Raw genomic sequence first — 13,308 nt, 5'->3', positions numbered from 1 at the left:
CTATACAATGTTTATAGGCTCCAAATGAAAAACTACGAATAATGGCGAGAAAAGCTGATAAAAAAAGAAAACTGTACACTATTATTATTATTATTATTATTATTATTTTTTATTTATAGAGCACCATTGATTCCATGGTGCTGTACATGAGAAGGGGTTACATACAGAATACATACACAAGTTACATTAGACAGACTAAAACAGAGGGAAGAGGGCCCTACCCTTGCGGGCTTACATTCAATAGGATTTTGGGGAGGAGACAGTAGGTGGGGTGTAGATTGGGCGGCAGCTCCGCACGGTGGTTGGGCGGCAGCTCCGCATGGTGGTCGGGTGGCAGCTCCGCACCGTGGTCGGGCGGCAGCTCCGCACGGTAGTGAAGCAGTGAGGTCATTGTAGATTATAGGCATTTCTGAACAGATGGATTTTCAGGTTCCGTTTGAAGCTTGCAAGGGTAGCAGATAGTCTGACGTGTTGAGGCAGCGAGTTCCAGAAGACTGGGGATGCTCGGGAGAAGTCTTGGAGTCGATTGCGTGAGAAGCGAATGAGAGAGGAGGAGAGAAGGAGATCTTGGGAGGACCGGAGGTGACGTGTTGGAGTGTAGTGGGAGATTAGTTTAGAGATATACGGAGGAGACAGATTATGCACAGCTTTGTACGTCAGTGTTAGTAGTTTGAATTGGATACGGTGGAAAATTGGGAGCCAGTGGAGGGACTTGCAGAGAGGAGAAGTGAGGTGGATCAGTCGGGCAGCAGAATTAAGGATGGACTGGAGAGGGGCGAGCGTGTTAGCAGGGAGGCCACAGAGGAGGATGTTACAGTAATCGAGGCGGGAGATTATGAGGGCATGCATTAGCATTTTTGTAGATTGCGAGTTGAGGAAAGGACGGATTCTGGAAATAGTTTTGAGTTGAAGACAGCAGGAGGTGGTGAGGGATTGGATGTGTCTTATGAAGGACAAGGCAGAGTCAAAGGTCACTCCGAGGCAGCGAACTTTGGGTACTGGCGAGAGCCTGGTGTTATTTATTGTAATAGATAGATCAGGTGGAGAGTGTAGGTGAGATGGAGGAAAGATGATTAGTTCAGTTTTGGCCACATTGAGCTTTAGGAAGCGAGAAGAGAAAAAGGAGGATATAGCAGATAGACACTTTGGAATTCGGGACAGCAGAGATGTGACATCTGGGCCAGAGAGGTAGATCTGAGTATCATCGGCAAATAGGTGGTACTGGAAGCCATGGGACTTTATGAGTTGTCCCAGGCCAAATGTGTAGATAGAAAAAAGTAAGGGTCCAAGGACAGAGCCTTGAGGGATGCCAACAGAGAGATGGCGGGATGAAGAGGTTGTGTGGGAGTGGGAGACACTAAAAGTGCGGTTGGAAAGGTATGAAGAGATCCAAGAGAGGGCGAGATCTCTGACACCAAGGGAAGAGAGGATCTGTAATAGGAGGGAGTAGTCGACATTATTGAAGGCTAAGGGCAGGTCTAGAAGTAGGAGTATGGAGAAGTGCTTGTTAGCTTTGGCAGTAAGTAAGTCATTCGGGATTTTAGTCAGGGCAGTTTCGGTAGAATGATGAGGACGGAAGCCGGACTGTAGGTTGTCAAAGAGAGAGTTAGATGAGAGGTGGGAGGAAAGTTCAGCGTGGACGTGCTGTTCCAGGAGTGAACGGGAGTAGGGATATGGGGCGGTAGCTGTTAGTAGAGGTTGGGTCGAGGGAAGGTTTCATTAGGATAGGTGTGACTGTTACATGTTTAAAGGCAGAAGGGAAAGTACCAGTCGTTAAAGATAGGTTGAAAAGATGGGTTAAGGCTGGAATAAGGATAGTGGCGAGGTTGGGGAGGAGGTGGAATGGGATGGGGTCAAGTGCACAGGTGGTGAGGTGCGCTTTTGAGAGAAGACAAGCAAGCTCCTCTTCGGTGATGGTAGGGAGGAAGTTTATGGGGGAGGGGCAGTGGTCTGTTATGTAAAGGGGTTGTGGTGACTGAGCAGAGAAGACTTGCCTTATTTGGTCGATGTTTTTCTTTGAAATAAGTGGCAAAGTGTTCTGCAGAAATGAGGGAGGTTGGAGGGGGCAGTGGTGGGCGAAGGAGGGAGTTGAAAGTATTGAATAACTGTTTGGGGTTGTGTGTTAAAGAGGATATGAGGTTTCTGAAGTAATCCTGTTTAGCGTAGGTGAGGGCTGAACGAAATGTGTGAATTGCATTTTTGAATGTGGTGAAGTCTTCCTGGGAGTGCGTTTTCTTCCAGCGCCACTCTGCAGCCCTAGACACTTGCCGTAGATTTTAGTGAGGCTGTTGTGACAGGGCTGTGTATTGATTCGTCTCACTCTGCCATGCACAAGGGGAGCGACTGAATCAATAGCTGATGTGAGAGTGGTGTTGTAGAAACTGGTGGCACGGTTTGTGTTGTGGAGTGACAATATGGAGGACAGCAGAAGGATAGAGTCAGAGAGGGTGTGCATGTTGAGGTGTGCAAGGTTTCTGCGCGGATGTGCTAGGCGCTGGACAGGGGGGTCAGGTGAGGAGGACAGGGCTGAAAAGGTCAGTAGATGGTGGTCAAATAGGGGGAGGGGGGAAGTTGTGAGGTCAGAAAGGGAACAGAGGCGGGTGAAGATAAGGTCTACTGTGTGTCCATCTTTATGGGTGGCAGAGGGGGACCACTGAGTTAGACCAAAAGACAAAGCGAGGGACAGGAGTTTGGAGGCTGCCGACTGGCAGTTGTCAGTGGAGATGTTGAAGTCACCCATGATGATGGTGGGAATGTCAGCAGAGATAAAGTGTAGAATCCAGGTAGAGAAGTGGTCGAGGAAGGCAGTGGTAGCGCCCAGGGGTCTGTATATGACAGCCACTTGGAGGTTAGAGGGAGAATAGATTCGGACAGAGTGCACTTCAAAGGAAGGCAGGACAAGAGAGGGTAGGGGTGGGATTGGGTTAAAGCTGCAGTTGTTAGAAAGAAGGAGACCTACTCCTCCACCCTATCCATTGCCAGGGCGAGGAGTGTGGGAGAAGTGAAGACCACCGTAGCACAGTGCAGCAGGGGAGGCAGTGTTGGAGGGTGTCAGCCATGTTTCGGTGAGGCCCAAAAAGGATAGATTGCTGGAGGAAAAGAGATTGTGAATGATGTGCAGTTTATTACAGACAGAATGGGCATTTATGAGTGCTCCAGAGAGAGGGAGCGTAGGAGTAGGTGAGAGGGGAATGGATTTTATATTGGAGAGATTGCGGTAGTTACTAGTATGTGGGGAGTGATTAATGGGTGATAAAGAGGGGTGTACCATCTGTGGGGGGGCCAGGGTTGGGGGGATATGTCACCAGCAGTGAGAAGAAGTAGAGAAAGGGAGAGCAGGTGGTAAAAGGAGAGTAGAAAGCATGGTCTGCGTGATATAAGGAGCGATCTGAGGTTTAGGAGCAGGTCAGCAGATGAGGACAGATGAGAAGGCAGGAGGGAAGGGGAGATGAATATTTGTATGGAGAGTGCTGGGGTGTGGGGATAGCAAAGGACAGTAAAGGGTGCTTTACACGAGACGAACTATTGTATGATACATCGTCGGGGTCACGGTTTTCGTGACGCACATCCGGCATCGTTCACGACGTCGTCTCGTGTAACACCTCTGAGCGACGCAGTATCGCTCACAAATCGTGAGTTGTGTGCTCGTCGCTCAGTTTCAAAATATTGTTTATTTAAAATGGCGCCGGCTGTTCATCGTACCCGGGGCAGCATACATCGCTCCGTGTGACCCCCTGGGAATGATGAACTCAGCGTACCTGCATCCCGCGGCACCCGTCGGCTATGCGGAAGGAATGAGGTGGGCGGGATGTCTACGTCCCGCTCATCTCCGCCCCTCCGCTTCTATTGACGTTGCTGTGACGCTGAACGTCCCTCCCACTTCAGGAAGTGGACGTTCGTCACCCACAGCGAGGTCATCCGGAAGGTAAGTACATGTGACGGGGGTTAAACGAGTTTTTGCGCCACGGGCAGCGATTTGCCTGTGACGCAAAAATGACGGGGGCGGGTACGATCGCTCGTGCTATCGCACGATAGATCGACTCATGTAAAGCAGGCATAAGGATGAGAGGGGCAAAGACTGTGAGGGCATAGGTGAACATGGTGGGAGTAAGGTGTCAAGTATGGGATTTAACAAATAAATTGTAAAAGTGGAAAACTCAGTTAGAAAGAGTAAAATTTTACCTTCTGGTCACTTCTGGGACATTTCTGGTATATTTCTGACACTCCACTTAATAGATCCCACTTATGAGATCACACCAGACCAGGGTCATAGCAGACCTGCACCATCACTCTTCTTGTACATCAAATTATGCATCCATGGGGAAGTATGCTCTTTACAAGATGATGTTGTTTTTTTTAACCATTCCTCCCGAAATACAATATGTTTATTAAATATTTCAGTACATTATATGGTTTAATAATTAGTGTTGTTAAAAATTAAAAACAAACCCTAAGGCCCCCTTCACACGTCCGTGTTTCCGGTACATGTGATGTCCATTTCTGCACATACCAGAGACACAGACACATGTAGACCCATTGAATTCATTGATACATATCCGTGTTTTCCCATGGACCATGTATCCATGTGGAGCACTTGCGTGTCCATGAGCTCCACACGGCGACAAATCGGTTTTCTTCTGGCCACTCAGTTGTCACACGGACCATGCAATGATGTGATCCATGTGACATCAGTGTGACACGTACCAGAAAAAACACATGTCACTTAAAAAAAAATAATTTTTACAATTACGTGTCTCCGGCGCTGCTTCAGCAAACTATTTGTTTTCTTGTGCATCATCTTTAGAGGAGGCTTCATTCTGGGACAACAACCATGGAAACTAATTTGATGCAGTGTGCTACATGTGGTCTGAGCAATGACAGGCTGACCTCTCACCCCTTTAACCTCTGCAGCAATGCTGGCAACACTCATACGTCTATTTTCAAAAGACAACATCTGGATATGACACTGAGCATGTGCACTCAGTTCTTTGGTTGACCATGGCGTGCCTGTTTTGAGTGGAACCTGTCTTATTAAACCACTGTATGGTTTTGGCCACTATGCTGCAGCACAATTTCAGGGTGCTGGCCACCTTCTTATAGTCTAGACCATTTTTCTGTAGAACAACAGGTAGAGAATTCTTTGCCATGAGGTGTCATGTTGAACTTCCAGTGACCAGTTTGAGAGCGTGTGTGAGCGATAACACCAAATGTATCACCACCTGCTCCCCATTCAGACTTGAGACTTTGTAACTAGAGAAGAGCCACCCCCCTAGTGTTCGAGTTCAGTTCGGTTTGTCGAACGGCGGGTGTGTTCGTCGAACGTTCGACGAATGTTAGACGAACACCTTCGAACCCCATTGAAAACAATGGTAGGCAAACACAAACACATTGAAAACACTAAAAAAAAGGTTCAGCTTACCAGCGTAGAAGCCACAGGACAAATCTGGAGGTGAACAGATCGATCCAGATGAGCCAGTTCTGGTATGAAGTACGTATATGTGACGCCCTGGCAGGGACAGGTAGTCACAGATAGGACCCTGCATTACACCGTTCCCTAAAGGGTGACAACAGCCAAACATATAAAACCCTAGTCACCCCCCTCAATGCTTGATGGACACACAGGGGGCGGAACCAGGTGGTTGGAAGACGCCCACCAAGGAGTCTCAGACAGCCTGGGGCAGGAAAGTTTAGTTGTTCGGTCCTGGAGTTCAAGTCTAGAGGTCGAGTGGAGAGGTGTGGGCTGGAGCTGTGTGCAGCTCCAGCAGAGGAAAGACCCAAACTGAACCGGTGCCAGGGTAGGAGCCCTGGTACTGCTGGCTAGGAGGCAGACGGCAGTCCATGTCTGCAGGAGTTGGGAAGATGGCTCGGTGGAACCGTGGTGGACCAGGACAGGGTAGTGGCCCGCCGGTACCGACCCGGGGAACCGACTCGGAAACTGGAGCACAAAGGGGGGTACTCAGACCCTGAAGCTAGGTCCAGAAGCTTCTGGGGGCTAGCTAATTAACTGATTGTGGCCAGGACTAGAGGTCCTGTCCAACCCAAAGTCCCGACTAAAGACAAAAGCCCAACGAGGGGGATAAAATGCCACCGCCACAGCTCAGAGATCCCACGGGCCAGCGTCTGCGGGCAAAGGGCTTCTCAGGCAACCACAAGCCGGGAGCGGACTCATGACGTTACAGGCCCAGGTAGTCCACCATCACAAACAGGTGCAGGAGAAAGACGGAGACCACCAACCAGGTGGGGGACCGGACTGCAGCCGGCTGGGGGCACCGACCACCATCACCTTGGTTTACCAGAGACTTGTGTGTTTACTAATAGTGAGTACATCAGTGACCTCCGGCCGCCCATCTCCCTACACCGCAAAACATCCCCAACGGGTCCCGGGGCCACCATCCCTGCCCACGGAGGGGTTAACAACTTGCTGTGCAACATCTCCCCCGGGTGTCCCGTAACTGCAGCGGTGGTGTCCACCTTCACCACATCCCGTGGGTGGTGTCACAAACTTAACACGGCTCTGGCCGTACACCTACGTCCCTTAACCACCAACCCCTTTTTGATTGACGCGACCGCAGGGCCCCCGAGTCCGGAGACCCTCGAGCCACCCACTGAAGTTCCGGATCCGAGCGGCTCGGCTGCCGAGCACGGGGCGGTAGATATACACAGAGTAAACTCCTTCTACGGTGTCCAAAAGTGAAACTACTCAGACGGCCTTATAGGGCAAGGATATGTGACATACACAGCCAATGACACATGCCCTTGCTTGTGTGCAAAAAATGCACTTTGCTGTGTGTGTGTGATTGGCTGACAGCCTGGCCCGCCCCACTGTACGCGCGGTTAGGAAAAAAAAAATGGAGATTGCAATTATTTCAGGAACTCCAGCCTCCCCCCGCAAACTATACACTGAATTTTGATATTACTAACATTGCGCACATTGCGTAGTGTCCATGCATATAATTCTGCAGCACATGTGAATGTATTGTGACTGAAGAATTGATGCAGAATGTATGCGCGCTGGATGCTTGCTCTGCCATTCAGCTCGGCTCCATGCCCACTGACAGCAAAAGGTACTTCTTACTTGCGTTGAACGACATCCGTCACAATGCGTTGTGTGACGCATGTGACGGATGCGTTGTAAATAGTGTGATATAAAGGCAACGGATTCCTGTGAAATAACGCATTGCGTTAAGCTGAGAGAGAGAGTGAGCCCCCATCATCACCGCACAACCGGCACTATCGCACACATCATCACCGCACACACCCAGACACTACCGCCCCCATCGTCATCACCGCACACACCGACACTACCGCCCCCATCATCACCGCACACATCGGCACTACTGCACCCATCATCATCACTGCACATACCCCGGCACTACCGCACTCATCATCACCGCACACAGCTCGGCACTACCGCACTCATAATCACCACACACACACAAGCACTACCGCCCCCATCATCATCACTGCACACACCCCGGCACTACCGCACTCATCATCACCGCACACACCCCGGCACTACTGCACTCATCATCACCACACACACACGCAAGCACTACCGCTCCCATCATCATCACCGCACACACACAGGCACTACCGCCCCCATCATCATTACAGCACACACGCAGGCACTACCGCACCCATCATCATCACCGCACACACCCCGGCAGTACCACCCCCATCATCATCCCCGCACACACCCCGGCACTACTGCACCCATCATCACCGCACACAGGCAAGCACTACCGCCCCATTATCATCACTGCACACACCTTGGCACTACCGCACCCATCATCACCGGACAGACCGGCCTCCATCATCCCCGCACACACCGGCCTCCATTATCCCCGCACACAACGCCCCATCATCCCCGCACACACCGGCCCGAAAAAACCCGCACACAATGCCCCGTCATCCCTGCACACACCGGCCCCTGTCATCTCCGCACACACTGGCCCATGTCATCCCCGCACACACCGGCCTCCATCTTCCTAGCACACACCAGCCCCCATCATCTCCGCACACACTGGCCCCCATCATCCCCCCACACACCGGCCTCCATCATCCCTGCAAACACCAGCCTCCATCATCCCCCCACATACCGGCCTCTATCATCCCCGCACACAGCGGCCTCCATCATCCCCGCACACACCGACACTACCTGAGTGAAGTCTCCGGTGACAGTGCGGCTCACTTCAGTTGCTGCGTGGAGCTGACACAGAGTGGTCGTGTTCTGCGGCGCTCCCTGTCAGCTTCATGTAGCAGAGGTGAAAGCGTTGTGTGGATTACTTCGGACCTGGATGGGTGTTTGGGGATTAATAAAGTGGTAAATGAGGGTTTTTTTTGTGTTTTATTCCAAATAAAGGATTTTTCGTTGTGTGTGTTTATTTACTTTCACTTACAGATTAATCATGGAAGATATCTCGGGGAGACGCCTGCCATGATTAACCTAGGACTTAGTGGCAGCTATAAGATGCCATTTAACTCCTTATAACCTTGATTGCCACCGCACCAGGGCAATTAGGGATGAGTCGGGTAGAGTCCCGGGACTGTCGCATCTAATGGATGCGGCAATTCCAGGCGGCTGCTGGCTGATATTGTTAGGGTGGTGGGGTCCCCATAACATGGCTCTCCCCATCCTGACAATACCAGCCTCCAGCCATGTGGCTTTATCTTGGCTGGTATCAAAATTGGGGGGACCGCAGTTTTTTTTTTAATTATTTATTTATTTTACTGCACGATATAGATCCGCCCACCAATGGCTGTGATTGGTTGCAGTGCGACCGTTTTTCACTCAGCGTGGGGGCATGTCTGACTGCAACCAATCATGGGCGCCCGTGGGCGAGGAAAGCAGGGAATACAAGATTGAATAATGAGCGGCAGCCATTTTCAAAAGAGGAAAAGCCGCCAGAGCTTTGTGACAGCCATACAGCTGATCGGTGAGTAGGAAAGAGAGAGGGATTGTGCTGGTGACGCAGGACGCATGTAAATACGCAACGTGCGCACATAGCCTTACTGTGAAAATCCACGCTTTTGGTGATCGAATCGTTATCGAACGTTATCTCGAACTGTCGAACATGAAGCAAATCGTTCAAGTTAGTTGAGCGACTCGAACATCGCCCAAAACAACTCGAAATTGAAATTGGCGAACGGTTCGATTTGAACACCACTCATCTCTACTTGTAACACTAATGAATTACATGACACCTGAAGGGAAAATGACTAATGAGGCACAATTTGGCCATTTTAACTTAGAGATGTACTCACTTTTGTTGCCAGTGGTTTAGACATTAATTTCTGTGTGTTTACTTAGAGGGCACCAAATTTACTCTGCTATACAAGCTGTACACTGAATACTTTACATTGTATCAAAGTGTCATATCTTCAGTGTTGTCCCATGAAAAGATATCTAATATATAAAGCTGAATGTGTGTTTCTATGTATGTCCGGGATTGGCATCTGCACCGTCGCAGCTACAGCCACAAAATTTTGCACACTCACATGTCTGGACCCGAGAGCATCATAGGCTATGTTGTGAGGCGAAATTTTAACCCCGCGCGTTCCAATTTACCATTCAATTTTGCCCCTATCTATATAATGGGGAAAAAGAAAAAACGAAAAGTGTATCCACACCGTCGCATTTACAATCACGAAATTTTGCACAGACACCTCATGTGACCCGGGGAACGTCGTAGACTATGCTTTGACAGGAAAATGTAACCCCGCACTTTACAGTTACTCTCCAAAAAACATGCCTCCATTAAAGTAAATGGAGCCTGGAACTACAGGTTATTAATAGAAGCTGTGATTGGTTGCTATAGGAACAAAAGACATTCATAGTATAAGAAGCTTATATGTGAGGTAGTAAGATGTCGGTGGGGAGACGGATAGAGAGAGACAGACAGAGACAGACAGAGAGACAGACAGGGAAAGAGACAGACAGAGACAAACGGTGAAAGAGACAGACTGAGACAGATGGGGAAAGAGACAGACAGAGACAGACCTGGAAAGAGACAGACCTTGAAAGAGACAGACAGAGACAGACCTGTGAAGAAAAAGACCTGGAAAGAGACAGATGGGGAAAGAGACAGACAGACATGCAGACAGGGACAGAGACAGGCATACAGGGAAGGAGGAGACAGCCAGAGAGACAGACAAAGATAGATGGGGAAAGACACAGACCTTGATAGAGACAGATGAGGAAAGAGACAGAGAAATAGAGACAGACAAAGAAAGAGACAGACAGAGACAGGCAGACAGGGAAAGAGACAGACAGGAAAAGACAGACAAAGAGACGGGGAAACAGACGAGGAAAGGGACAGACCTGGAAAAGAGACAGATGGGGAAAGAAACAGACAGACATGCAGACAGGGACAGAGACAGGCATACAGGGAAGGAGGAGACAGCCAGAGAGACAGACAAAGATAGATGGGGAAAGACACAGACCTTGATAGAGACAGATGAGGAAAGAGACAGAGAAATAGAGACAGACAAGGAAAGAGACAGACAGAGACAGGCAGACAGGGAAAGAGACAGACAGGAAAAGACAGACAAAGAGACGGGGAAACAGACGAGGAAAGGGACAGACCTGGAAAAGAGACAGATGGGGAAAGAAACAAAGAGATAGAGACAGACAAAAGAAGAGACAGACAGAGACATGCAGACGGGGAAAGAGGCAGATAGGGAAAGAGACAGACCTGGAAAGAGACAGACGGAGCACATTACTTGGCCAATTTAGTTAAATCTGTGTGGAATATCTGTGGTGTTGAAATATATGTTGTGAAATGCTTCTATTAGCTTAGTTTTTGCCTTTTAATAATTAGATTTCTAGCTATTTGTTTTGTGGTTTTTGTGTGCAGAATACATTTTTGTTAATACATTCTATTTTGTTAAGAACAGTTATTAACCCGGGCGAAGCCGGTGTAATACTATTGTATGTACTGAGGATTTCGATTGCGTTAGGGCAATGACAACCAGAGACGAGTTCTTGGTGCAAAAGACGTTTTATAATATGTAACCGCAATATGTGCACAGAACAGAATATACACAATAATAAGTAACCGCAATATGTAAACAGAACAAAATATACACAGTAATATGTAACCGCAATATGCACACAGAACAGTATATACACAGTGGAACATAAACACAGTAAATACCTGCTGGGTTCAGAGCAAAGAGGAATTCCCGGGGCCGCACACCGGACTCTCCCAGGGAGACCACCAGGAGCGAACCCCTACACAGGGGCTGTCCGGCAATCACCCCAGAAGGCCTAAATGCGCAGCAGCCGGGACACAAAAAGGGCAACAGATATAGTCCAAAAAATGTCCGTACGTGATGTGAGTCCTAGGGTGGATATGAACGGAAGGGACCGGGCAGAAGTGCCGACCAGAGACGGCAGACAGAGTCCGAGCACAGTTGGATGAGAGGTGAAGTCCAGAGCTGGTGTCAGGTATTTCAACTGGATCCAAACAGCAATCAGGAGATGAGAGCAGCAGGGCAGGAGTACACAGGAAGCAGTATACTCAGGCAACTAGACTAAGCTTAGGGGCGGCTTTTAAACAGATGGACAGGAAGTAGGGCAACAGAACAGAAAACGCCATGTTAACAAAGGGCAAGATCCTTCAAAAGAAAACTGGAAATCCCGGAACTCTGACAGCCGGGTAGTACAGCTAGTAGTAAAATATTTATGAAAATGTGAGGGGTATACTTACTTTTGTAATATACTGTATAATCTTGTCGTATAACAACTGCTATATTTAACATTGCTTTTTTTCTTTAAGGAATCTGTTATTGAAAATAGACGACTTTGGCTGTTTCTAAAAAGACTCTTCAAATATAAGTCGTCCAGCAAGTATAGAGAGTTATACAGAGCGCTACAGAATGACCCCAGCTGGCCTCCAGTCACTACGACACTATATGCTAATGTACAGGATGAAGAACGTAGGGGAGCTTCCTATAGTAACCCATGTTACAAATCTGATGAAAACGGAACATGTGGATAATGAACAAAGCATAAATAATTGTAAAATAATTAGACATTTGTATGTATTTAGAGCCGGGTTGCCAACTGTCCATAAATTCCAGAACAGTCCATAAAATAAGGCTCTTTTTTGACCTGTTCGTAAAAAAATTTTTTAAGACATCTGCGACTTTTTTAAGCTGAAGAAACCTATACAGATTATTTTGATTAATTATTTTATATTTTACAGTGAATACAGCTGATGTCTACATATGACTATTCTGGACTGTAGACACGGATCACTTATAAATATGATTTCTTATTGTTTTTCCAATGTGTCCGTAAGAAATATTGTCTGTCCTTGATTTTTGGATAAGCTGCCCAGAAAAAAAAACCAAGTTGGCTACGCAGGTTTAGAGAATAGCAAAAAGCACAGATTAAAAGCCTCGACTGTCACTTCACGCACAAGTCTTTTGGTTGAATTTTTTTGCTACGTTCATTGTTAACAAAGACAATAACTTATATATTTATATAAGATACTAGCTCATGATCTACCAGAATATGATGTCTTCTGTATGAAAATACAAACTAATATATATTTTCATTAAAGTTGACCAACCAAATATATAAGTATCTTGTGAAAGTTTTTTTGAGAACAAAGAAACAAACATGTCCACTGTGGTTTAAAGGGAAAAAAGAATGTTGATCCCCTGTTGCTGCAACACATTACAGTTGCAGCCACTGACTATTACCATTTTCTTTGTCAGTAGAGCAAATTCTTAGGCCGGCGTCACACGGTACAATATATCGATCAATATGTCGTCGGGGTCACGTCGTTAGTAACACACATCCGGCGTTGTTTGACATATCGTTACGTGTGACACCTCCGAACGACTGTGAACGAGCAAAAATACTCACCTTATCGTTGCTCGTTGACACGTCGTTCATTTTCAAAATGTCGGTCCTCCTTCTGTGCTCCGGTTGTTCATCGTTCCCGAGGCAGCACACATCGCTCCGTGTGACACCCCAGGAACGACAAACACAGCTTACCTGCGTCTCGCCGGCAATGCAGAAGGAAGGAGGTGGGCGGAATGTTACGTCCCGCTCATCTCCGCCCCTCTGCTTCTATTGGCCGGCCTCTGTGTGATGTCGCTGTGACGCCGAACGTTCCTCCCCCTTCAGGAAGAGGATGTTTGCCACCCACAATGACTTCATCTGGAAGGTAAGTACGTGTGACGGGGGGTTAACGACTTTGTGCGCCATGGGCAACTAATTGCCCGTGACGCACAAACAACGGGGGCGGGTACGATCGCTCGTGCGATCGCACGATAAATCGTACTGTGGGACGC

General features: G+C 48.1%; 1 protein-coding gene across 2 annotated transcripts in view; it reads left to right on the top strand.

Annotated features, from left to right (window-relative positions):
- Positions 1–12,521, top strand: part of LOC142296642 (putative cation-transporting ATPase 13A5) — a 251,505-nt gene extending 238,984 nt beyond the window's left edge. For both annotated transcript variants that reach the window (XM_075340494.1, XM_075340493.1), the window contains one exon: positions 11,781–12,521. In XM_075340494.1, coding sequence (XP_075196609.1) covers positions 11,781–12,002 — 222 coding nt within the window. In that variant the 3' untranslated portion in view covers positions 12,003–12,521. The remainder of the gene's footprint in view (positions 1–11,780) is intronic.
- The last annotated feature ends 787 nt before the right edge of the window (positions 12,522–13,308 follow it).

Source organism: Anomaloglossus baeobatrachus, chromosome 3 (genome assembly GCF_048569485.1).
Source record: "Anomaloglossus baeobatrachus isolate aAnoBae1 chromosome 3, aAnoBae1.hap1, whole genome shotgun sequence".
In the NCBI taxonomy this organism is placed as follows: domain Eukaryota; kingdom Metazoa; phylum Chordata; class Amphibia; order Anura; family Aromobatidae; genus Anomaloglossus; species Anomaloglossus baeobatrachus.
Note: the sequence above shows the minus strand (reverse complement) of the source record. Positions and strands in the feature narration are given on the sequence as shown.